The sequence below is a fragment of the Seriola aureovittata genome, chromosome 1 (assembly GCF_021018895.1).
Source record: "Seriola aureovittata isolate HTS-2021-v1 ecotype China chromosome 1, ASM2101889v1, whole genome shotgun sequence".
In the NCBI taxonomy this organism is placed as follows: domain Eukaryota; kingdom Metazoa; phylum Chordata; class Actinopteri; order Carangiformes; family Carangidae; genus Seriola; species Seriola aureovittata.
The window spans coordinates 23,036,490-23,060,938 of NC_079364.1; the positions used below are offsets into that span (position 1 = coordinate 23,036,490).

Sequence of the window (24,449 nt, forward strand, 5' to 3'; positions counted from 1 at the left end):
GAAAAGGCTGGGGTGATCTGCCTCGGGTGCAGACTGAGTTTTGTGCGTTCTTCCTGCATTACATATACAGTATTCACTATGAGATTGCAGAGTGCAGTTGCAGATGTTTTTGTGTTCTCATGCCTACTATGGACTGCAGTATACCTCTCCAGCCAGGGGTCTTTGTTGCATGATCATCTTCCATTAGACCCTCCCTGACCAATGTGCAGTATTTCGCCCCCCACCACCTCCATTTTATAATACAGGCATTGTATTAAAAAGCCCAGTTGCAGAGACGCCTGACAACTGTTTTGACAGGTTGAATAGTATTCCTTGTGAGAAGAGAATTGATCTTCATGTATAAAATCAGTGGTGTGGCCCTTTAATGTCAGGTGTCCTCCTACCTGAACGACAAAATATGTTGTGCTTTTTGATCATAACAAATACTGCGGGAAGATTGTGATCCTGTTTAAAAGAAAGTAACAGTGACTGTTGGTAAGAGATGAGATGCATAGTCTCTGGAGTCAGAGTCAGACACACTGCACACCCAGCCACCCGCCACCTTCCATCTTTGTACCAGATACACAACAGCTGTTATTCACACGGCCACAAGAGGTCGCTTGTAAAGAAAATGTAAAGAGGTTGTTAAACAAACAACGCTGTAATTTTTCTGACGAAGACAGTCCCGAACTGAGCCTTCACTCTCCTCGCTCCTTTCGTAGTGTTTAGTCTCTTTTATATGCAATGTTAGCTTGATTTCCTATTTTTATTTCAACGATAGAAAAAGTGCTCCCATCATCCTCTGTGCTGCCATGATATTTCCTCATCTCCTCTGTTTCTTCTTCTTCTTAGTGTCATTGCATCACAATCAGGAATGTAACAAAGGCAATTGAGTTTACCCAGTGTTGCAATTGCAGAATAGTTTCCTTATCATTGGTCTTTCTCCCTCGTGTTTTTCTCTCTTTCGTCTCTGTTTTTGCTTCATTGCTCTCCTTTCTTTTCCCTCATCTCTTTTTTATTCACTCCCTCTTTTGCACCATCACCATTCATTACTCCTCCAGGGGATCCCATGGAAATGTTTAACTGTACTAAAATGTCTACAGTGAGCTGGACTAAATGACTCAGCAGCCATGTCAGCTGACATGAAAGTCCAATCCATTTTAGTTTCAGTTTGTATGCAGTCATTCAAGGGCTTTCTTTCTTTTGAAGAGAGCTGGACGCACACACAAGCTTGTTTTTATTTCGTCATTCTTTGATAGCTCTAGGCTGTACATAATTGAGCCAGTTAAGATGTCAGATTAAAAGCAACCACTGCTGCCCAAGTCCACTTTATGCTTATAAAGATATTTGTACATTTCTATTAGTGTGTGTGTCTATACTTGTGCCTTGCGAGTTTTTTGCTGGAAGAAGCTGTTCAAAGAAGCAGCAGAAACAGATCACATGCAACACGTTTACTATTTTATAGAGCAAAAGTTTGACACTGCAGTGACGACTTAGAATTTACCATGCTGTCTGCTCAGTCCAGAGGTGTTCCCATGTGTTTGAGACTCATTAATATTACTGTGCATGCTAACATGTGTGCTTCTCATGTTTTTATTTGCATTACAGAGCATGACAAGCACCGCCTATGCAAAAGTACTGAATACATGAATCTTCACTTCAAAGTCAAATGGTTCCATAATGAGTATGTCCGTGACCTGCCAGCCTTCAAGGATGTTCCTCCTGAATATTCTCTGTAAGTGTCATTTCCACACACGTGCACAGGCAGAAATGCACAAACAGGTATTCACACTAATTTTACAGTATGAACAAAAGTGCACAGATACGCTATTAATTAAGGGGGATACATATATTTAATTTACATATTTAATTACAAATGCATAATATAACATGAACAGATTGCTTGTTACACACAAGTTAACAAACAGGGCAACAGAAAAGGATTGACTTACTCAGATCTGTTGCAAAGAAAAAGTCACAATTGTTCAGTTGCTTTAGGATAACATTTTATAGCCCTTTTAATAAATTAAGATAGAAGGCAGATAATGTCTTTCACATTTCATTGGTCACTTCTGCCTCTAATTTTTTTTAATAATCAGTTTCATATTTACATAGTGTAAATAAGGCAAAAAAACTAAAGTACGGGCCAAGATTGATCTCTGTGGAACTCCACAGTGTTTTGTAGCTTAAGGAAATCAACATTTAAAATCTATTTTAATCATTTTTCAGTATTACACATAAACCCCTAAGGAGAAAGATTCTGTAACGGTCAGTTATGTGAATGTGATGACTACAAATCATGGTAAATCAGACCTGTTTCTGGTAGAGTCTGAATCAGTAAAACTTTCATGTTTGGATAATCTGTGCTGGCAAACCTTTAAACAAGCCAAGCGTAAACTTTTTTGGATGAGGAAACAAATGTATAATCTAAAAGCATGTTTTTGTTCTTCTTTTCACGTATCTTTTTTCCATTGTGCATTCATAATCATGCGTAGCACAGCAGGAATAGCTGCAATACAAACACATGTAACACACAAAGGGAACGTAATGCCCTCTCCCATCTTGCCAGTGTATCAGAGTAATGACTTGCCCTCCCCTTCTCCAACACTGTCACTCAAACACCATCTCTGGCAGGAGTGATTCTTCCAAAGGCATACACATCATACAAACACACACGCTTGTACACACAGTCTTTCTCTTTTGTATGCCTGTCTTTCTTCTCTTTCTCTGTCGCCACACCCACCTTATTTATTGGCTTTCCCTCTTGTGGCAGATGCCCGTAGCGTGAATACAAAGCAGTTTTGAGGGGACATCCGTTGCTCTGAGGACAAGCTCAGGCACTGTATTAAACAAATAAATGGCAAAGTGAAACAGACAAAACAGCATTACTATTCCACTAACAAATGTACTTCCTTACCCGACTCATCCATCCAGGCCTGTGTTGTCCTGTCCTGTCCTGTCCTGTCCTCTGCTGTCCTCTGTCTGAGCCTCGCAGTCTACAAACTGAAACCTGATATCAATGCCTGCATGAATTGGAGTCTTGGCCAAAACCACATCTTCCTTAAACAAAGTGGTTCCCTGATCATTTTTAAATAACTAAAAAGCCTTGGTTTCTGATTTGTTCTCATAAAATAAACCCACACTCCTCTGGCACTCCAGACAGATGAAATAATCTAACTGTGATTTGACCCCTCAATGATAGAAGGCTTTTCTTTTTCAGGTGGTTTGAGCCATTTGTCATTCAGTGGCTTGATGAGAACGAGGACGTTGCCATGGATTTCCTGAATGGAGCACTGGAAAGGGACAAGAAAGATGGAGTGAGTACAGCATTAAATTATTCCTCAATATGTAGCTTTATATTTAACCAACAAAGCCACTTAAAGCTGATTTCTTATTAATGGTCTGCTAAGACTGAATTTACATCTTGAGGAAGAGGGTGTGAGGGGATTAAGGAAATAACATACAGTTAAAAACACTTCTCACCCAGAGACATCACAAGACAGGAATATGAATGAAATTTCAATTAAAAATTTATAAAAAAAACAGGACGCAAACATGATTTTTTTCGGACAGCAAAAGGCACAGAGGGATATTAGGCAATAATGAGAGGAAATGTGTTCACAATACAAGTTAGGCACAGACGTTATGCAGGATATTGATGCACCTTCACACATGTTTGTATGCATGTGTTCATTTTTATTAGCATTAAGGAAGTATATTTTTCATGACCTCTCTTGCAGCTAATTGTGTAGAGAAGCTCTTACAAAAACTGCTGCTAACAAAAACAGTTTGAAAGATTGCATAGCAGTATCGCTTCTGTTAAAGTTTTATATTTTAAATTGAATAGTGAAAAACAATTGAATATAGACATTTTTTTAAATGTCAGTAGTACTGTAAAACAGTATTCATAAAGGGGCACTTCACAAATGTAACATGTCAAAGTTTTCAAGTCTTGGGAACTACTACATAAACATAATTTTCTGTTGGCAGTGACTTCATGTCCTTTGCTTACACTCTCTTTCTTGCTACAGTTTCAGCAAACCTCGGAGCACGCCCTCTTTTCTTGTTCGGTGGTGGATGTGTTCACTCAACTAAACCAGAGTTTTGAGATTATCAAGAAGCTGGAGTGTCCGAACCCACAGGCTCTGGCTCACTTCATGTGCCGATTTGCAAAGGTCAGCCACCCCCACCCCCCCTTCTCACGCTAACTCACAGTTAAAGAGTTTGCCATCGATTTAGTGAGACTCTTTGGTATATTCACTCTATTTGATATTATCTTGTTACTAGCTTGTGACTGCCTAAAGTTTTTCAGTGAGTTCCAAAGATTCAATAATAGAACAGCAAACAAATTGTAATTATAATACTGAATCTCTCCCTCCTTGCAGACTATCAATAAAGTTCTTCTGCAATATGCTGCGATCGTAACCAAGGACTTTCCTTTGCATTTGAGTAAGGAGAATGTGGTAAGTGCCCATTCAAAGTCTGCAAATATTAATAGCAAAGATTATATTAAGGTTTTTTGGTGCAAATAAAGACGCTGTAAGTCCGATGATGGCGTTTCCATGATGACTGTCTCCAACATCAGTTGGCATGGAGACCATGTGGAAAATGTTTCAGACAGCAGCACAGTCTTCTCTATACTGAGCCCTGTCGTGTCTTCTGTAATGCTCTTAACAGTCTTTATTAACTAAGATGCAATAATTCATTTCACAGCCCAAAGCTGATGGAGGAAAGTCATTGGTATTTTCTGGGCTCTCTGTCCATTGTTTAATGTGATGGATGACCAAATGCAGAGCCTTCCGAGTGGCCTAATTATCCGCACTGGTCTTTGAAGTTGAAGTGAGAGATAACACACAGGGTACTAGCGGAGGAGGCAGATGTTTCTTTACATTGTTGACAGGCTCATTACAACTGTCCCAGAGAAAACATGAAAACATGAAAACAGTCCTGTCTCTTCTCGAGACAGGACTGACGAGACAGATGATGGAAAAAAGGAAATAGGAGACAGATGGCATTACATAGCTACATCAATTTAAACCTAATCTCTAATTTGTTAACTGTCACATATACAATACATGACATACATCATAGCCATCTTTACCAAGAACATATGTAGCCAACAAACTCAACTATAGATCAAGAGAGCGTAGTATTAGTATAAGCAAAGATGAGGATCTGGAGCAGTGATTCCCCACCTTTGAGGCTTGCGAGTCCTTAAAGGTTCCTTGTGGAGTTTCAGACCTCTAGTAGCACTATGAAGCAGTTTTTTTTATGAGTGGGTAGCCATTTTGTTTATCTCCTGAACATGCACAAGGATGCATAAGCACATGTCCATGCACTGGTGACACGATATAGAGTCCTGGCAGTGGTGGCTCATCATTGGACGGATCAAACTACGATGTGCAGCAATGCGCCAACAAAGGCAGGGAAGAAGAAGACTGCAAAAATAACTCAGCAGAGCACCTTCAAATCAAATCAGGATCTACTTGGGCTCCTGTGGCTCCTGTGTCAATGGGCACAGTGTTGGCGTAACATGAGTTGTTAACAGTTTGATTGCTCAGTTTGTTCAAGGATTTTGGATTCTAAATATTTTTACCTAAAGAGGTGAAAGCATCCAGCATTTTACATAAAAAAATTAAAAATGGACAAATGTCAGAATAATAAATGTTGTTTTGTGTTAGAGAAAATTCCTTTAAATTACCTTATGACACCTCAGATTTATCCTGGGACCCCTTGTTCCCCGTGTAGTGAACCACTGATCTCAAGGGTCATTTTAAGTGTCTCTGCAAACATAGTGCTGATATGAACACATTTTTTTATGTAAATAATATTTCCAGGAAAATTTGTTAGTTTATAGTTATCCTATTTAAACTGCATTACCCCACTGAATACTGTAAATCGATGAGTAGATGTACATAATTCCACCACTGTGAAAAAGCTGTCTTTTTTTCTGTTTATCTGTAATCTTAACTGATATCAAAATTGCCCCTGGAATTTAACTGATCCAATGCAACCAAACCCCTTATTATATATTTTTCAAGTCAGACATATGTAGCTGTGGGAAATCTCCATTGCTTTCGTTCAGATTTAGAATATCTAATCACTCTCATACAAATAAGTTCATAAATCTGGTAGCGAGCACGCCATTGTGTGCTGCCGCAGAGGCACCATTGGCTGCTTTGTGGACTGAATGAGACCAATCATCCTTCTCCTATGGGACACAGAATGATCATTTTACAGCTATCCATTAGCACAATCATAATTTTTTGTCAGTTGTATTGTTGTCAGTTGGGTTTTTTTGGGCTGATAATGTACATAATATGTAACTGACTGAAGACTCTGAAGAATTACTCTTAGTCTCCATAAGAATCAGTGTGATTAATGTCTGTCATCTGTTAAACTTGCTGTGGATCTAAGAATCAATAATGCCTGACATATTCAGTGCAGACATTTCTCTCCCTCTTGTATTATGTATCGCGTTTCCCTGCTGACTGTCGATGTCGTGCAGAGACCTCGCATCTTTGTATAGATGAAGTGTCAGGAAATCAAAACTGATGGATTTTACTGTTTTTACCCTTGTGATTTGTCTGAAAATTTGCTGTGTGTTTTCAATTATATTTGCGGGTCTGTAGCTCACAAACTGTTACAGTATAGTGTCAGTAGCTGTAAGAACAGGTAATTGAATGTACCATGTTTTTCAGGATGTTAACAACATCAAAGATATATTTGATATTTTTGTGGCACATCAGATCATACACTGTAGTTTACAAGACAATGTACTTATATTCATTCTTGTACTTTTACAGCCCTGTATCCTCCTCAACAATATTCAGCAGCTCCGTGTTCAGCTGGAGAAGATGTTTGAGTCCATGGGAGGCAAACAGGTCTGTGCCTACCTACATGTGTCTGTCTGCTGTGTCTGTGTCAAAGTTTGAGGCAATTCACTTTCAATACAACTTAGATTTCTAAACTCTAAGTCTAAAAATATATATAATTTTTTCATATAATATATGAATTATTATAATGCAACACAGCTGTGATGTGTGTCCTTCCACTGGAAGGTCATACCACAAAGTTAGCTAAAGAAGAGGATTCCCAGAGCTTCAGAGGATTCACTGTCTTGCTGAAGGACGCTTCAGCAGGGTTGATGCAAGTTAGTATTGAGGTTTAAATCCCCATCTTCAGATCAGCTCTCTGCTGCGGAATAAATGCTGTGTCATGATTATGTAAATGATCGTTTCGGATGACATTTATAAGTGAAAGTGAGTTGACCCCAACACTCCCTCCCTCAGTTATGTACTTACCCATCAAATAGACTAATCTGTCATGAAGTTCAGTTTGCTATTATCACCTTTCTGACTTCTGCTACAGTTCATCTGTAACTTCCCCCTTAAACCCTCTAAATCTGTGTGTTCGGGTTTGAAGCATCGTTGAATATTTCCCCTGTCGACATGTCAGTCTGTCAGTCTAACCTGAGAAGCAGCCGCCTCGGCTTCTTATGACTTACATGCATGTTTCTCTTCAGTATCTAACGCCTGTCTTGCCTTGCGTTTTGTCTCCTGTCGTTGTGTCTTCTGTTTCCCCCCTGTTTCCTTTCTGTGCTCTCTCTCTCTGTCTCCAGGAGGAGGGGGTTGTGTCCTTCTGTAAGGTGTGTGTAATAGGACTCGTCAACACCCCTTCCCACCATTTACCGAATGATACGAAAAAGCACGCCCCCTCCCCCCACAATGCCTCCCCACCACCCCTCACGCTCCTATGCTTCTCACCCCACCCCCTCCAGCAGCATGTGCCACAGAGCATATGGAATCTGAATTACCCATCACCCCTCTGGACAGGCTACTCAAGCTCACCATCCCCAGCGCTCTGGGGATAGTGGTTCAACCCACCCAATCCCATCTTTATTTTTAGCCTGCTTTTTTTCTGTCTGCCACTTCTCGATCCATGGCTAATTTAGAAGTTTGATATTTACTTTAGTTCATTGTTACCTCTTTTTTCCCCGACGCAAAAAGCAGAGTCAGGGCCTCACCAGGTTGCTGGCTGTGGTTTTGATCATCTCTATTCATTCCCCAGGCTGCAGTCACAAAATGCTTCAGACAGGATTTTTCAGACTGTTTAATGAGGTTCACAAACACTTACAAATCTTTCCAGCTGTGCCCTTAGCTGAGGTGCCGCTCCCTCCTCCCAGTTAGCAGATCTAGACCTGGATCACTCCGACACCATTATTGTCTGGAGAATAACGCCATAAGAAGTCTTTACATCCCTTCCAAATGTCAAATAGTGAATATTCACTGTTAATGGATAATCAGGTATATCTTTAAGAACATCTTAGACAGTTCTCCTGAATGATAATTCTGTAGCCAAAATGTATTCCTGGTGAAGGTTTTCCATTAGTTTCCTGTCTGCACAGAAGCCTATTCATTACAGAATAGTACCCTATCAGCAATTAACTCCCAGAGAGCCAGTGTAATTACCCAGACCTGTTATCATAGCGTTACAAATAACAGAGATTAGCAATAATCTCTTACACTGCCCACATTTATGGAATCATCACAGGCTGATCTCCCCAGATTGATATCAGGCTTTATTTTGGGTGTTGTCCTGTTTGCTAATATGCTTTTCTCACTTTAGTGACGGTGGTTTATTAAACTTTTATTTACTTGGCACTGTTAAGGACAAACTATGTTTCGGGATAACAACCTGCCAGTGGGTAGATATTGTATTGTTGAAACAGACAAAGGGAAGCAAAGCTGAGCTGCAGTTGATAGGCTTTCAGCCAGGGGAGAGTTTGTACACTCTGGAGGGCTCTGGATGCCCGTCAGTGTCGAGTGAAACTAGCTACCATGGTGATAGATCCTGAAATTGATGTTTACTTTGCATAAAGTTTAATCACCATAATGAAAAATGTCATCAAACACTAAGTGCAGTTACTTGAGGTGTTATTACACATAATTTGGTGCACATATTGACAATAACTAGTTTCTGACAGTTCAAATGGAGAGTGAAAGACATTAGACATGGGATCTATTTATATAGTACCCCATATACATTTAACATTCATTACTGGATTCTGCATCATAACCAATTTCCAGGCTAATCCAGGAATTTAACTTTAGCCTGACATTTCATAAAGTGAATCTTTGATATTTTCAATCTACAAAACTGCTTCGCTGGCCAAGTCGAAGAATGGTCTGCAACTACATTTGAATGAAGGCCCTTATAACAGGACTGAAGTCTCCAGGTATGCATTTGACTGGAGCATCAGGTGCCACATGGAGTCAGAATGGAGTTTTTTCTGGGGCGACAGGTGCCTTGGTTTATCTAGCAGCGGGATGAAATTCCTTTGCCAGCATTCCCATTAAGATACAGTGTCCTTGTAAAAAAACTGAGAATCTCAATTTCAGAGACTGCCAGGTTGCAGATTAGAGCCCAGTCTAAAACTTTCCCCAGGCCAGGGGGAACTGATAAAAGACTACAGGCTACAGTATTTTTCTGATATCACTTGAAAAGATGTTATCCATTACTCAGACAGTGAAATAACATCTCTAACCTCTATGGGCAATTTTCTCTGTGACCGAAAAATCTTGCATGCTGCAATCGCTTCCATTGAAGTGACAGCAGTATGAACACATGCAAACGTGAACACACATTCGCGCACTTATAAATCTATCTCGTTCATGCTGCAGATAGAAGCATGTCTGCAGAATAACAATGTCTATAAAAGGTTTAGTTTACACATCCGCTTCCCAGCTGAGGCATCTGCCATTAAAATGTGTGAGATGAACGGCTTCATGGCCAAGCTTATCAGTTCTAATATGACGATCTGTCATGCATTTGGTGCGGTGCCTGGCCTCACACATCCATCTCAGGCACTGAGCCTCAGCGACGTGTGTTCTCCACCTCCATCCAAAACATCAATATTTGGACAAATGTAATTCATAAGCACTGAGACAAACAGATGCACTCATACATGCAGATATTGACACAAATACACTCACATACACACACACACACACACACACACACACACACACACACACACACACACAAATATCCGATGTCCACCCATGCATTTTCTCAGATCATGCCCAAAACCACAGATCAACACAAACATGAACACATCTGCACATCCATCACATGCACATGCACATTTTTGGCGCTGCAGAAACCCAACACATACCATGCATGGGCACATAAATGCTGAGAGTAAATTTGTGAATATTCTTCTTGTAAATAAAAAAAGTCAGTCAAAGGATTTCGGCATCACAACATCTATAAATAGATACAAGACTTTATATTTATGGACGTCAGCTTTATGCCCTGAGATACAACTGGCAGACAGCAAACTCTTTCTACTGTAACATGTGTAGTAGTCCACAAAAATGTTCCCTTTTGAGAGACCACTAGCCTAGATCACTCTTTGCTGACACCATGTCTCATGACTCGGCAAGCAGTCATCATTGCAGCGCTCGGATGTGAGCCGTCCATTTGTATTCAGAACGTCGCTTGGCACAGATGGCAGGCAGAATGAGTGGGAGGCCACCAGCGAGGCAGGTTACTCTCCTCTGTGCCTGTCGTCTTCCCTCCTAACACCCCCACCCCAGTTGAGGCATCCACCAGAGACATAGAGTTCTAATCAGTGTGGGCTACTGTTTGGAGTGTATTGATGTAGTAACTGTCTGTCTTCCACTGACAGCTGGATGCAGAGGCAAGTGATCTGCTAAAGGAGCTGCAGAATAAACTCAACACGGTGCTGGATGAACTCAGTGGAGTGTTTGGCTCCAGGTAAGCGTTAGTCTGACTCATTGTGTGTGTGTCTGTATGGCATCATTCTCATTAAGGTTAATGTCCTCATTCATTTCTTGTTCCATCAAAGAAATTGTACTACAACACTGCTTAGTTATTGACAGACATGTACTCCAGTTATAATTGACTCGAGTGCTTGCTGTGCACCATGCTTCCCAAGCACAGCAAGTTGCTAAACATTTCAGCCTGAACAAAAGACACAACACGTTTTCAATAATCTAATAGGACCAGCAGGAGTGAGCTCGCACCTCCCCAACGTTACTACTACTGCAGCAGCCTAAAATACACACCCAGCAACAAAGGATTGAAAGTGTTGTTGTGTTTTCTATCACTTAGTTTCAAACCTGTGATCGAGGACTGCGTGAAGCAGATGAACCAAGAGCTGGTCCAGATGAAAGGTGTGGCCAAAGGGAGCAACGCTGCCATGGATGCAGAGACTGTCCTCCGGCCTCTTATGGACCTTCTGGATAAAAAGTGAGTGTCCACTGAATACAAAGTCAGAGTTTAACCTCTAAAATATAAGGCAGTTTTGTCCAATAAGCACCACCTTCTCTCGCAAACTGAAAGTAATTAATCCACATGTGGGTGTGTTGAAGCTTCACCATTCATTGCCATCAAGTTTGAGAGTTTTGTCCTGAGGGTGTCTGAATAGTCAGTGTTCATTTTTACAAATTACAGAAGCTACCCACTCGTGTATGCTCAGTCCTCGTGAAACTAAGCACCAGACACGTTTAATGCCCAAGTACCAGATGACAGGTTTTTATGAAGATTGTTATAGATCAGCAAGTTGATGAAGACAGCGGGGGCCTCACGTGCAGTACATTGTAAAGGTACAGGGATCAATTATTACCAAGTTATAGCACACCAGAAAGTTTTTGTGGGATTATCAGACCAAAAAAAAAAACTTTGTTAAAACAATGCAAGGAGCTGCATTGGTGGTGATGTGTTTTTATTGTGTCAGGTACCTGTGAGACCTGAATGTACACTTGAACTTATGTTGCCTTCTGTGTCAGCACCCTAGCTACGTCAACAGAGCAATCTCATTCCTATAAAGAGACTGCCTTTTTTCTCCCAATGCTCTTGCCTGTTTGAATGCTGCTTTATTAGCGTGTGTAGGATGAAAAACCCTTGACTCTGAAGAGACCAACGAATCCTGCTCACTGTCAGCCACTTCATTAATGACGTTTCATCCTCAGACATGATGAAGGCTGAGGTCACCGTTAATAATTATATTTAGTTTGGAGCATTTAAGGCCCTCCACATGTGTCTGCGAAAATAAATACAACAGCAAGATAATCACAACCAGTTTTTGGGGAAAAAAAAAAAAAAAGAGACCTCCATTATCTGTGAATGTCTATTAATTCAACCAAGGGTCGGTATTTACTTCTTATGCATTCTTGAAAGAACTATAGCGATGATATGGTTCAGCAGGGCTCTGGGAATCGCTCTCAACCATTTGTCAAAGCAACATTGAGGCCAATGGGGTATTACAGGGAATCCTCTTAATGATATGGAAATACCAAATCCTTCCTCCTGTCTACTGAGTCCCTGCTTGCACAATGGTGTGAGATTAAAGCATAAAGCTGCTGATTTTATTCTATGAATCACAGGTGTTTTTCTTTACTTAATCATATTATTTATGAAAACGTCATCATTTGGAGCCCTCAGCCATGTTGGCTCAGTTTGAGGCACGTGCTTCAAGTGTTGACCTGACAAGTGCCCTTCTTTTGCCGCTTTGCAGTTTGATGTTATTTGCCAAGATTTGTGAGAAGACAGTGCTGAAACGAGTCCTCAAAGAGCTATGGAAAATTGTGCTGAACACCATCGAGAGAACAATTGTTCTGCCTCCACTGAGTGACCAGAGTGTGAGTTTCATCAATTATCTGTCTCTTTCCTTTTTCTTTTATTCTTTTCATCTCTCTCACACACACACACACACACACACACACACACACACACACACACACACACACCTACCTCTTGTCAACCTGTCCCTCTCTCTCTTATTTTCCCACCTGTGCATCTCCTTCTCCTTCATAACACACAAATTACTGTACAGGAGATGAAACAACATGGCATCTCAAAATCTTCATGAGTTTTTTTTTATACCCTTAATCCCACTGTAAAAGCCAGTCTGACATTTTTCATCTCAGGAATATCTCATTAAAAGTTTATCGTTGTTGACCTTGGAGACATGCAGGTTTTAATGCCATCATGTCAAGCAGTTTTTCAAACATTTTCCTCCCACTTAAAGTTTCCAAATTAACCGCTGCACCTGTAAAACAATTGCAGTAATGAGTTCATTTTTGAGACTTTGCCCATTCAGCTTGAGTTTCTTAGTTTGTTCATAGTTAGTTAGTTCATTTTCTTTCACATTCATCTATTTAGTGTTTCCAACTTTATTTCCACAACCCAAAAAGTATCTGTTTTTCCAAAAACAGGGCGCTCAGATGATCTTCAGTGCTGCCAAGGACTTGGGACAGCTGTCCAAACTGAAGGTAAATTTCAGATGAGTCCAAGAAGGATGTTGCACACCTCACCACACAAACCCTACACCAACCGAACGCCATAATATCTGATTCCAAAGTGATTTCTCACAGCTTAGCTGAGTTTTTGTCAGCTCAGTAAATATACACTGAAATCTTTTTATAAACTAGATGAGAATGATTATAGATAATGCGGAATAATTAGACTATGTACAGACTAATGCCTATTAATCGATATTTAAATATATTCACATTAAATGAGAATTTTACAGTCATTTTATACGCTGCCAGATATGGATAGATGGATAATGTCCCATTGAAACATAGTCATGTAAGCTTCTGTAGCCTTTTATTGTACGGTACAGCTTATTGCAACATAACCAGGCTGATGTCTAATTGCTGGTGTTACCAGAGGATGTTAAATCCCTAGAGCTCAGTGTAGCGCGGCGCTGCAATGCATCAGTGGTTACACTGTGGTTTTACTAACAACCATGGTATGACAGTACCTCTGAGAGGTATTTCAGCTCTGAGTCATGAGGGTTGCAAACTGACTGTGTGTTTATCTGTTGGTGTATTTATACTCATATTTGTGTTTTGTGCGGGATGTCCTTTGAGGCAACATCTGGGTACTGTACATCAGTTCACAGATGGATGTGTTTCTGTCTCCCTCCTGAAGCACTGAAGTGGTTTATCATCCTCTTGTTATTGTTGATTATGATTGATAATTCTCAGCTCACCTTACTGAAATTTTCTTTTCCATTTAGTTGAGCATGTATAAACTGTAATTTTTTTAAGGTTACTTGTGTTACTTGTTGTGTTTATTGGTTACAATTAGTTACATCCTTATTCAGTTAATATCTTATATTATTAATTTACGGCTATAACTTCCTTAATTTAAGTGGCTTTCATGTCAGTACCTGTCAAATTATTATTCAAGTGCTGTGACCTTTGACTGAGCTGTTATATTGTTTGTCTGTAAGAAATAATGATGTGTGCAGGCCCGCTTTGACACCCATGACCTTTGCCCTCCACAATCCTCATGGTCATTTCCAGGCAGCACTTACCTGCCTATGCAAATATGTTGGAGTTTGTAGTGTTTTATCTGCTTGACAGGAAGTAATGTGTCTCTAAAATAATTCGAAATTCTGGATTTATTAGTAATAATTTATTTATTATTAGTACTCTTAGAAATCAAGAGAAAAAATCAATTTGAGTTACCAAAATCTTTTGAAAGATGGAAGAAAATCAACAAATAACAAGCACAGTGTCCGCGTATTGGCATGATGGGGTTTTCATTAGAGAGAAGTACCTCCTGCCTGCAGCCTTTTGTGATTTTGGGACACACCGTGACATTGTTTTCATGCATTGAGGAGATTCCTGGATGAGTCAATACAAATTGAGTGAGCCCAGTTTTTCATCTCATACCAGTTCTCTGAAATCTGTTTAAAACTGACTTGTGGTTGATTTAATCTATGTCATCCTCTGAACACAAAACACATAAAGGTGTATTTCATCTGCAGCCTATAATTTGAGGGTGTTGTGTAATATTACTGCACTGCGCATTGTACAAGTTTTTTTTTTCCATTGTGGGAATGTTGATTGATTCTGAGCAACCAACACAGACAGACACAGAAAACTACGGCCAGTAGGACCAACATTTGTAGCTTGCATCAGAGTTTGCTTCAGTGATTTAATTCCGAAGCCTCTTTTCATAAAAAATTATATTTAAAACTTTTTGTCTGTGCCTTACAATTGAAACACCTGGGAAATATGACAGTGCCAGATGTTATTTGCTATAATCAATTCACAAATCAGGAAAACTCCAGGAGTGCTGATGTGAAACAGTAACGGACACTCTGCAGTTTAAATGACTGTTTTGTAAATAAATCTAATATGTGACCATTATGCTAAAGGAAGGTGGTAAAATAGTCTGAATGTGACTTGAGTTGCTGATGTGAGTATTTAACTTGATCTGCTATTCCTCCAGGAGCATGTAATTCGAGAAGAAGCCAGAAGTCTGACTCCACGCCAGTGTGCAGCCATGGACCTTGTGCTTCCCACCATCAAGGTGAGTTTTATCTCAATTATACTGTTGGCTGTACAGCAAGAAACACCTGGGTGGTTAAGCTTGACCTTTAAATAGGACAGCAGAGCTACATAAGGCATCGCAGAGCAGAGATATGCAAATTGACTTAAATGAGTATTTCATGAAATACAAAGACACTGTAAACCTTTGCGGATTATTCCTCACTGTCATCCCACATATGCAAAAGATACTCGTGACAGCTCCTTGGCTCCTTGATGTTTCTTGGGGAGACAAAATGTAGTTGCAAGAAGAAAAAAAATACCATAATAGTTTTAGATACACATGACAGAATGTTAATTTAATTGAAAATTAAAATCCAAGAATATGGAAAAATGCCCAAAGCCTCTGAGCAAAAGACAGTGTGAAATGCAGTATAGCACTGTTAATTTCCTGCCGTGCGACTGTTTGTTGTGAAGGGGTATGAGACAGTTTCCAAAGACCAAGCCTCAGTTCTAGAGGGACAAGAGGAGAGTTATGGTGAGGTGCCACAGGGAGAACACTGCATCATAAAGTGCTGAGAAAACTAATTGATTCTGTTGTCTCTGAGGAAAGTACCTGCAGGTTTAGATCAATCATGTTGCTGGAATTCTTTTCATCAGTATTCCACTGAGAACAGTCAATTAACAGAGTTGAGTAATGCCGTAAGAGATCAGATAACGAAATGCTACAGACACAGTATTTAAATCTGTAATATCTGAACGGCAAGAAATGGTAGCAGCATGTGTTGAAAAATAACTATTCTATGTATACTGACCACTACAACTATGCTAGTATTAGTGTATTCACAAGCTTAACCGTTTTTACTTGGATTGATAACTAAAGCCAAATGCAGTGTATCTACTTGAATATTCAGCCATGAGTGCATTTAGTGATTATCTCACTGAAAATGGACTGAACTTTGAACCTGTAAGAACTAATGGGTGTGATAATGTGTAAATGCACTGGTCCACAGAGGGAGTCCATATGAAACAAAGACAGCATGCAGTCCATTTAACAGATCCCCAATAATGTACCATTTGCTCCTTTCTTTGAACTCTGACCTGTGAGTGACTGTTGAAGAAGAGCAGCTGCTTCATCTTTCTCACCAAATTTTGATGCACTACATAAATTTCTATATACATGGATGGACTACGTGTGCAGTGTATTTCAGAATAGATGCAATGTGTTTTTTTCTTTTCTCCAAGATTAAAAGACATAAACCCATATCACCTGTTTTTTATCTATAGCCAGATATAGGTATTATATAAATGGAAATATATGGGATATTACTTGCTTGTTCGTGTACATGTGTTAAAGTCGACAATCAAGAGAAGAGAGTAATCTCCCATGGTTCACCACAAGATGCAAACCTCCTGGTAAGCCTTGAGGACAGAGAAGAAGAGAAGAACAAAGGCTGACAAAAAGACACGAGGAACAAGAAAAGAAATGAATGAAACAAGGAATAAGGATATAAGAAAAAAACAGGCGGAAAGAAACAAATGAAAGAGGAAATGGAGGAAGGGTGGCATGTTGGCAGGTGATTTTGCCAGAGGCTGGGTGATATTTTAAGCTTGCAGGTTGATTCTGCTGGGTCGGCTGGTTGGTTTTGCCAGAGGGGGTATAGCAGTGCAGCGTAGCAGTAATATTGAAGGCATATTCCAACATGAGGCAGCATTTTCTCGACTAGTACACTTCTATCGGTCGTGATGCCATGACAAGGTGATTTTGAATGAAACATGAGTATAACCACAGCACATATGCTTGATAATAAATGAAACAAAACTCTTGTATACCCACATACTGTAAATACTGAACGTCTTGATTTGTTCCTGAATAATGTTGGGAAATCATGACGAGGGGTAGTTTATACCATTATAATATTTTTAAAAAAGAAGCACAGTACTTCTTTCAGGCTCCCAGGATGTTACTTTAACCAATCATTTCTTATGGTAATCTTAGCCTCGGTTTCTATGCTCATGTAACGGAAAGCGTAAACTTGTATTAATAAAATGTATGTACAAATATACATTTATTTTTAAACCAACTTTTTGCTGAAATATGTGCAGTTTCCTTGCGAGTGTGTGCTGCTTGATTTTCTGTCTTTCGATAAATTCCACCCGTGACTCACCCAATGGATGCCTTCACGAGAGGCACACGTCAGTCAAACTGTGACTCATAAGTCACTGGTGAGGCAGAAAACAGTGCCTCCTACTGTGTCAAGCCGCTGCCAAGTACTGACCTGACATCAGTCAAAAAATATTTACCATCACCTTCTCTATAGGGGCATCGTTTCATGTCTGATGAAGATAGTGTGTGTACGATATATGGACCCTATCTCTATCTACTGTATTTATTCTTGTCCAGTGGCTCTAAGGATATGAGATTAGTCTGTTACAACCCAGGAAAGCTAGCAAAAGTGATCTCAGGAGCTAGAGCAGGTTAGGTCTAGTAATCAGAAGGTTTGTGGTTTGATCCTCTGCTCCTCCGCGGGGCAAGATACCAACCCCAAATTGCCCCTGATGGCTTTCCCATCAGTGTATGGGTGTGATTTATGATTGTGAATGGGTGAATGTGGCATTTATTGAAAAATGCTTTGAGTTGTCTCAAAGACTAGAAAAGTGCCATTTAAGTGCAGTCCATTTATAACAAGCAAAGACGAATAAAAGGTAGAATGAGTTGAAAATTGTGTCTCCTAGGACTTCTGTTCACTGTAGATTCAGTGGCATTCAGCAAAGCCTCCTTTCTTGATAAGATCTGTCCATGGCCACCCTCCCACCTTCCACATGTGGGAGTGGTGACAGCCTTTGAAAAGAGAGCAAAGCCTTGTTTGTCCTCAACTATCAGGCTTATCAGCACAAATGTGTATTAACCATCCAAGCATTGGTTTCAGATTTAAATGCATGGTAATTAGCCACAAACGTAACAATTACTGCTGTCGCTTGTCTGGTCTCTGTGTGTGTTTGCTCCTCCTCGTAAAATGCATACTGTCCATATGATCCTAGGCTATTTTTCAGCCAACAATAACCTGCTGTCATGTATAAAGTCAAAGGAGGATACCATCATGTTCCCAAGTTATTTCAAAGTTTCTGTTTTACCCTGGAATACTATAAATATGAGCTGGTCTTTTTTGCAGCAATACTTCCATGCTGGAGGAAACGGGCTGAAGAAAACCTTCCTCGAAAAGAGCCCCGATATGAAGTCCCTCAAATATGCTCTCAGCCTTTACACTCAACCTACAGATGCCTTGATCAAGAAATATATATGCACCCAAACCTCTCAAGGTAAGGATGCTTTAGTTTGAGCCAAGGCTGGGCTCCGTTAAGTTTCACTTCAGGGAGTGGATTTACTTCAGCATTCAAATACTGAAAAACGTTTGGGTAAAGAGCTGCTTTCTGGTTCACACTGAAAGGAGGCTGCTATAAAAACAAGAAATGTTGACAAAATTATGCTTAAAAGATGCTTAGATGGTGAAAGTGTCCAGAAAGGTGTGAAAAAGCACAGACTGTGGGTACTATTGTTCAGCAGCACATTAGCACTTTTCTGAGGCACCGGTTCGTAAACATATTCTAATGAATCTTGTTAAACTCTGATAGTGAAATGGTTTATTCACATTTGTCGCAACTGTTGTTCACAGTTTTTACATTTCATGTCTGCAGCCTTCCAATGCTATAATCATATATTTATATATTAGTCTTGTTGCCTCCAGATTGAAAATAATGTGACTCCAGCCCTGGCTTGTTTAACTTCAACATTGTGCTGTTTCCCATCAGTCTTAGCTCCCTTTTCATTGCAGCATGTGTGTGCTGTGGATCTCTCTGTGTCACTTTATTGTCTTTAGGCTTATATGTGCAATGGACATTGCAATAATTGCATTTTTTCCCTCAATGTATAAGTCATTTGTCTCTTTCACTGTAAAAAAAAAAGAAAAAAAAAAAAGTTATCCGTGGCCTTTTCACCCCATACCCTGAAGGGTTCGAATCCTCCCATGCCTTTTCTCTCTCTCCGATTGGAAACACATAAAAACACTGTCATGAAATACTGTATTTCAGATATATGTGCAGTGTAAATCTATAAATCCCCCCTTGTGCGCTCTTTCTCTCCTCCTCCTCCTGATACATTTTTATGCGTTGTTGTCTCATTCATCCGTCTCTGTATGGAACTTTTTTTCCCCCCATCCGTCTCTGTAAAAAATCAGAAATACCTTCAGGTGTCCGGAGAGATTGGAGAGGGAATTCAGCCCAGTGGGGCGTTGAAGCTTAAAGCTCCTGGTTGCCTCAGTGTGTTCAGCCTTGCAGAACGCTGCATAGGCAGGCGGCAGGAAACAGAATGGCAATGGGAAAAAGCTCGTCAGCGAGGCGGCCAGCGGACCAATTGGCGCTGCTGCTCTCACTGACTGGCAGATGGGCATAGACGCACAGTGTTTCGCTGTGTTCTATTTTGAGATTTGCTCGATGTGTTTCTCCTATTCCTCCCTCTCTAAATCTCTCATCCCATCCCTCCCCCCACCCTCTGAGGTTGCACCGTGTTGTCGTTCTTTATCTGTGGTGGTCTAATGTGATGTCTATAAGTGGAGGTACTGAGGTGGTTGATGTGCATTAGGTCAGTAAACAGTGTGGGGATGTGCTGATGCCTGATGTAGCACAGTGGACACTGATTCATTAATCACCAACCCCTGTGCTCTGACAGCGACACATTGAGACCGAGGCATGCGCTGGTTTATTCCTGTCAAGTGTGTGCTTGGACGCATATGTGTCTCTGTTTGTTAGGGAGCAGGCTGAGGTTGTATGGCTGCTCTATGCCTCAGTGAAAGTACAGTACTAACTAACACAAATAAACACATCTTTCCTCATACAGTCATTTCATGTGAGTGTTTCACAGCTTTTTTCTTATGAAGAGGTCTGTTGATTTACCACTTGGTGTATTGGCTAGGGGGAACACCTTTGTTTGACACAGCAAAGGGAAAATAAATTCAATGAATTAAACAGCGTGCCTGCAACATCTGATGCCTAAAACTCACGTTTCTTATCTGTTAGTTCCTTTGTTCACATTTCTCTCACTTCATCTGCTAACCCTCCTCACTTTATCTTCTTTGTGTGCCATTCATCTTTTTCACGCTCCTCTCTCCAATGGCTTTCAATCTGTCCCCTCCACAGTCTGCTGTATTCAAGCCTGATAGTGTCTTGCCTCTGACTTCCATCAAAAAAACATAAAGAAGTTATTTATTTAATAAATTTTTTGAGCTGATGGCTGAGGTAAATGTACTGTAGCATTGCCCTGTTAATTTCCCACAAGTCCAGTGCTTAATTGTGCAGCAGCAATGTTTTTCAGTCTCCCTCAGCCTCTCAGGGTCTCATTACAATAAATCACAAGGCTTGTTTCTTCATTACCAGCTATAATGGGCACTGCATGTTTGGCACATATTGATTAGCGATTGGATCAGCATGCCCCTTCATCAACCACACCGGCGCTAGCCTTCCACTGTTCACCTGTTGGTCCCGGGCTGGGTGAAACACAAGGCAGTTGTTAGAGGCAGCTGAGATGGGCAGGACTCGCTGCATCTGGCAAAGTGAGACACATGGTCAGCAATCAATTGTAATTGTTTCCTGGCAACAACAAGTCCAGTGTGATTGAAACTGTAATGCTGACGTAACTGTGCAGAGTGTCATGGCCCAAAAGGAGTATTTCTTCTCCTTTCCTCTTGTTCACTCTTGTCCCCTCACTACCTTCTTTTGATATATTATATTGTTTTCCTTTCCACTTGATTCTCTGCATGCAGTCAAATCCAGTGCTTTCTTTATATTTATATTGAGTTGAACAGTTTGATGATTTCATCATGTAGAACATCATTTATTTAGTGCATCCCCTCACACCATCTGCCTCTTTCATGGCTTTCAAACCAGGCAGATTATTTTATGTGTCTTGTGTTTTTTTTCCCCCCTCTTGTTGTTCATGTTCAGCCTGAAGCCGGAAACCCTGCCTGTGCTTGCTATGTGCTACCATGGGGGTGAAAGTACTCTACTCCCCTACTGTTGTTTTTTAGATTCAGTTTTTTAGCTTTGACACACAGAGAGCTGTTAACACACCTTTTTTTAGGGATCAATTTCTGGATACAAAAAAAAAAGCCGCACCCACAGTTTTGGATTCTGTCCTCTCATCCTCTCTCTCTTTTGTTTCTGTTTCCTGATCTCTCTATTTCTCTGCCTGCTCCCTCTCTGCCTCTCCTCCATTCTCTCTGATTTTCATTATGCCTCTGTCCAATTCTCCTGTTGCTGTTTTGGTATGTGTCCAGGTCAGTCATCCAACGGATCGGTGGGGGAGGTGTCGATGCAAGTGAATCTCATCTCTCACCCTGGCACTGGAGAGCACAAAGTCAGCGTGAAGGGTGAGCTTTTTTCCTATACTCAGACCTGCTTTTCATCATTTCTATTCAAATGTATTCACACCTGCAAATGTTCAAAGGCTCGTCACGGACAGCTCATGGTGGTAATCTCATTTATGTGATAGTGGTGCTGGGGCCACGATCAGGAGCATTGTTGTATAGTCCTGAAGCTCGTTTCACAGACAAAAACATTAGGAAATTAGCATCGGAAAGATTGCTGATGCCATAATTAAAGCCATTATACGGAAAGCCAAAACCACAGCTGGAGTTATGCTGTAGATTTCTTTTCTGTTCTTGCTGAGGCTATAAAAATGTTCCATCATTTATGATTTAAAGATCTGAATCATCTGTGTTTTTATTGTCTGTACTTTTGTCATAAAGCTAGCATTGCAGCATGGGTTTATGGGTGCCCGGTTGGTCCAGACTCAAATCTCATCACCTACTGGATGGATTGCAGTGAAATTTGTTACAAAAACTGGTGCTCCCAGAAGGATGAATCCTAGTAGCTTTGATGATCCCTTGACTTTTTCTTTAGCACCAGCATGAGGTATTTATTGCCATGAAATTTGGTAAACACGTTTATGTCTACCTCAGGCTGAATTGTAATAAGTCTGGTAACCCTTTAACTTTTCATATGGCACCATAGGGAGGTCACAATATTAGTTTGTGCAACATTTTTGATATTCCCATCAGCCTCAGCTATGTTTAATGCTAATTAGCAAACATTAGCATGCTAAAATGAACATGGTAAATATACCTTCTTATTATCAGCACGATAGCATTGTTGTTGCGATCATGTTAGCATGATGACGTTCGCATTTAGCTCAAAGCACTGCTGTCACTAAGTACAGCCTCACAGAGCCAATAGCGTGGCTGAGGACTCTTACTTGTTTCAGACTCCAGTCTATGAATGGTACACCAAATATGTTATCAAAGTACAAATGAATGCATTTATGATGTGTACACATTCTAACTCCTTTTTGCATTTACAAATGCTTTTCTTCAGTTATTTTTAAATGTTTGGATTCTTGTGTAATTTCCTTGTTTAAATAGGCACTACCATTTGTCCCTTTCTATAATCACACATTTGTCAATTATAGCCCTCTCATTTTCAGTAACAAAAATTGGACTCAGCTTAAAACATCACCCACATAGCTGAAATGATACTGTATCTGTTGCACCTCCCACAGCAGCACCATATGCACTACAGCTGGCAATCATCTATAATCAGCCAGCAGCAGTAACATGACAATGTGAATGGCAGTTAGGTTACTATGGCAACCACATATGGATATTTCTATAAAAGGAAAGTACATTATTAGAGGTTGAAGTCCTGCTGTTTAGCTTTTTTTTGCATCTGTTTTCAACATTTTCCTATTTTTATTTTTCATTAGAGAACAAAACTCAAAATTTAGATTTTTGTGTCCAATCAGTTGCTCCGCCTCCTTCACAATGGATATATTCCTGTACATTTTTTTAATGTCACAGAAAAATGTTGACTCTTTAAAGAAATCTTTGCAGTGATATTCACAAGCACTGACATCCTGAGATGTTTACCATTAATGTTGCACACAAGTGGAAACGTTTCTGCTATCAAACTCTATTGTAGTTGCTCTGACAGTATCTCAGCATCATATGACATTTTCTACATTTACTCAGTTATCTGTGGGAATAAGATAAAAATGCTTCCAAAAATAGAAAAATGGAGCCCGGAATACACAGGTTTAACCAGCATTACTGTCTGATGTGGATTTTTCCTTTTCTGTCTTATATCTGTGATGTTGCTGGTTATAATTTCCTCTGTATCTCTCAGTGATCGCTGTGAACAACCTCATCTGGCAGACCAATGCCATGTTCCGTCCGTTTGTAGAGGTCAACGCCGTGGGACCGCACCTGGCTGACAAGAAGCGCAAATTCAGCACCAAGACCAAGAATAACAATTGGTCACCAAAGTACAATGAAACATTCCAGTAGTGAGTAATCCAGCCTTCTTCCTGTTAGTTACAGGGGTGGAGAGAAGAGGGTGTGTGTTCTTTAAGGCTATAATTATTATGCAGCCTTTTATCTGCCTATATGCACTCTACAAAATAATGTACAGCATTCTGTACCTTATGCTGCCACACCTTCAATCTTGTATTCAGTGTGTTATCTGCACACTGCAAAATAGCCTGCAGCAATTTATATACTCCATAATACCTGTAAAACCTACCTGTCAACCCCCACCCTCCCCTAAATGTTCTAAGCATTGAATGGAATGCAGTTGCTTTAGCAGCACTTTTGCTGTTTTGAAAACATAAGTCAAGACACTGCTTCAGCAGTCTATAAGCTTGTCCCCAATTCTCAGAGCCAAGCCAAGCAAAGTCACAGAGCTAAAGTGATCTGAGGCTGAGTTGTAGCAACACCAGCATGATCAGTGAAAGCCCAGTGCCATCTGCATATAGATTTGCTCCTGGCATTGTCATTTGAATTTTATGAAGCCATTAAGTTGATGACTCATTTGAATAGAAACATTCATTTCACTTGCAAGCATGATTGAATTGTCACATCACAGCCCCACATACAATAGGCAGGCTTTTCACTGGGGAAATGTCTCCCAGCCACTCTTTTTACCGACACGTTTTATTCAGCTAGGAACAAAGCTGAATGCCAGTGTCCAAAAAGCAGCTGCTTTACACTCGTCTGCAATTCTGCAGAACAAGACTTTGGGCTTTTCATTAGGTTGGAATGATATTAAGAA

General features: G+C 40.3%; 1 protein-coding gene across 4 annotated transcripts in view; it reads left to right on the top strand.

The window, feature by feature from the left end:
* The window catches only part of LOC130185048 (protein unc-13 homolog C), a 124,323-nt gene that overhangs the window by 94,180 nt on the left and 5,694 nt on the right, over positions 1-24,449 (top strand). For 2 of the 4 annotated variants that reach the window (XM_056401388.1, XM_056401307.1), the window contains exons 19-32: positions 1,588-1,714; positions 3,200-3,296; positions 4,011-4,154; positions 4,365-4,442; positions 6,786-6,863; positions 7,601-7,627; positions 10,673-10,761; positions 11,119-11,256; positions 12,524-12,647; positions 13,224-13,280; positions 15,256-15,336; positions 18,467-18,614; positions 21,623-21,715; positions 23,526-23,685. In XM_056401388.1, the coding sequence (XP_056257363.1) occupies positions 1,588-1,714; positions 3,200-3,296; positions 4,011-4,154; positions 4,365-4,442; positions 6,786-6,863; positions 7,601-7,627; positions 10,673-10,761; positions 11,119-11,256; positions 12,524-12,647; positions 13,224-13,280; positions 15,256-15,336; positions 18,467-18,614; positions 21,623-21,715; positions 23,526-23,685 (1,441 nt within the window). The remainder of the gene's footprint in view (positions 1-1,587; positions 1,715-3,199; positions 3,297-4,010; positions 4,155-4,364; positions 4,443-6,785; positions 6,864-7,600; positions 7,628-10,672; positions 10,762-11,118; positions 11,257-12,523; positions 12,648-13,223; positions 13,281-15,255; positions 15,337-18,466; positions 18,615-21,622; positions 21,716-23,525; positions 23,686-24,449) is intronic. The other 2 variants (XM_056401560.1, XM_056401481.1) reach the window with 1 other exon arrangement.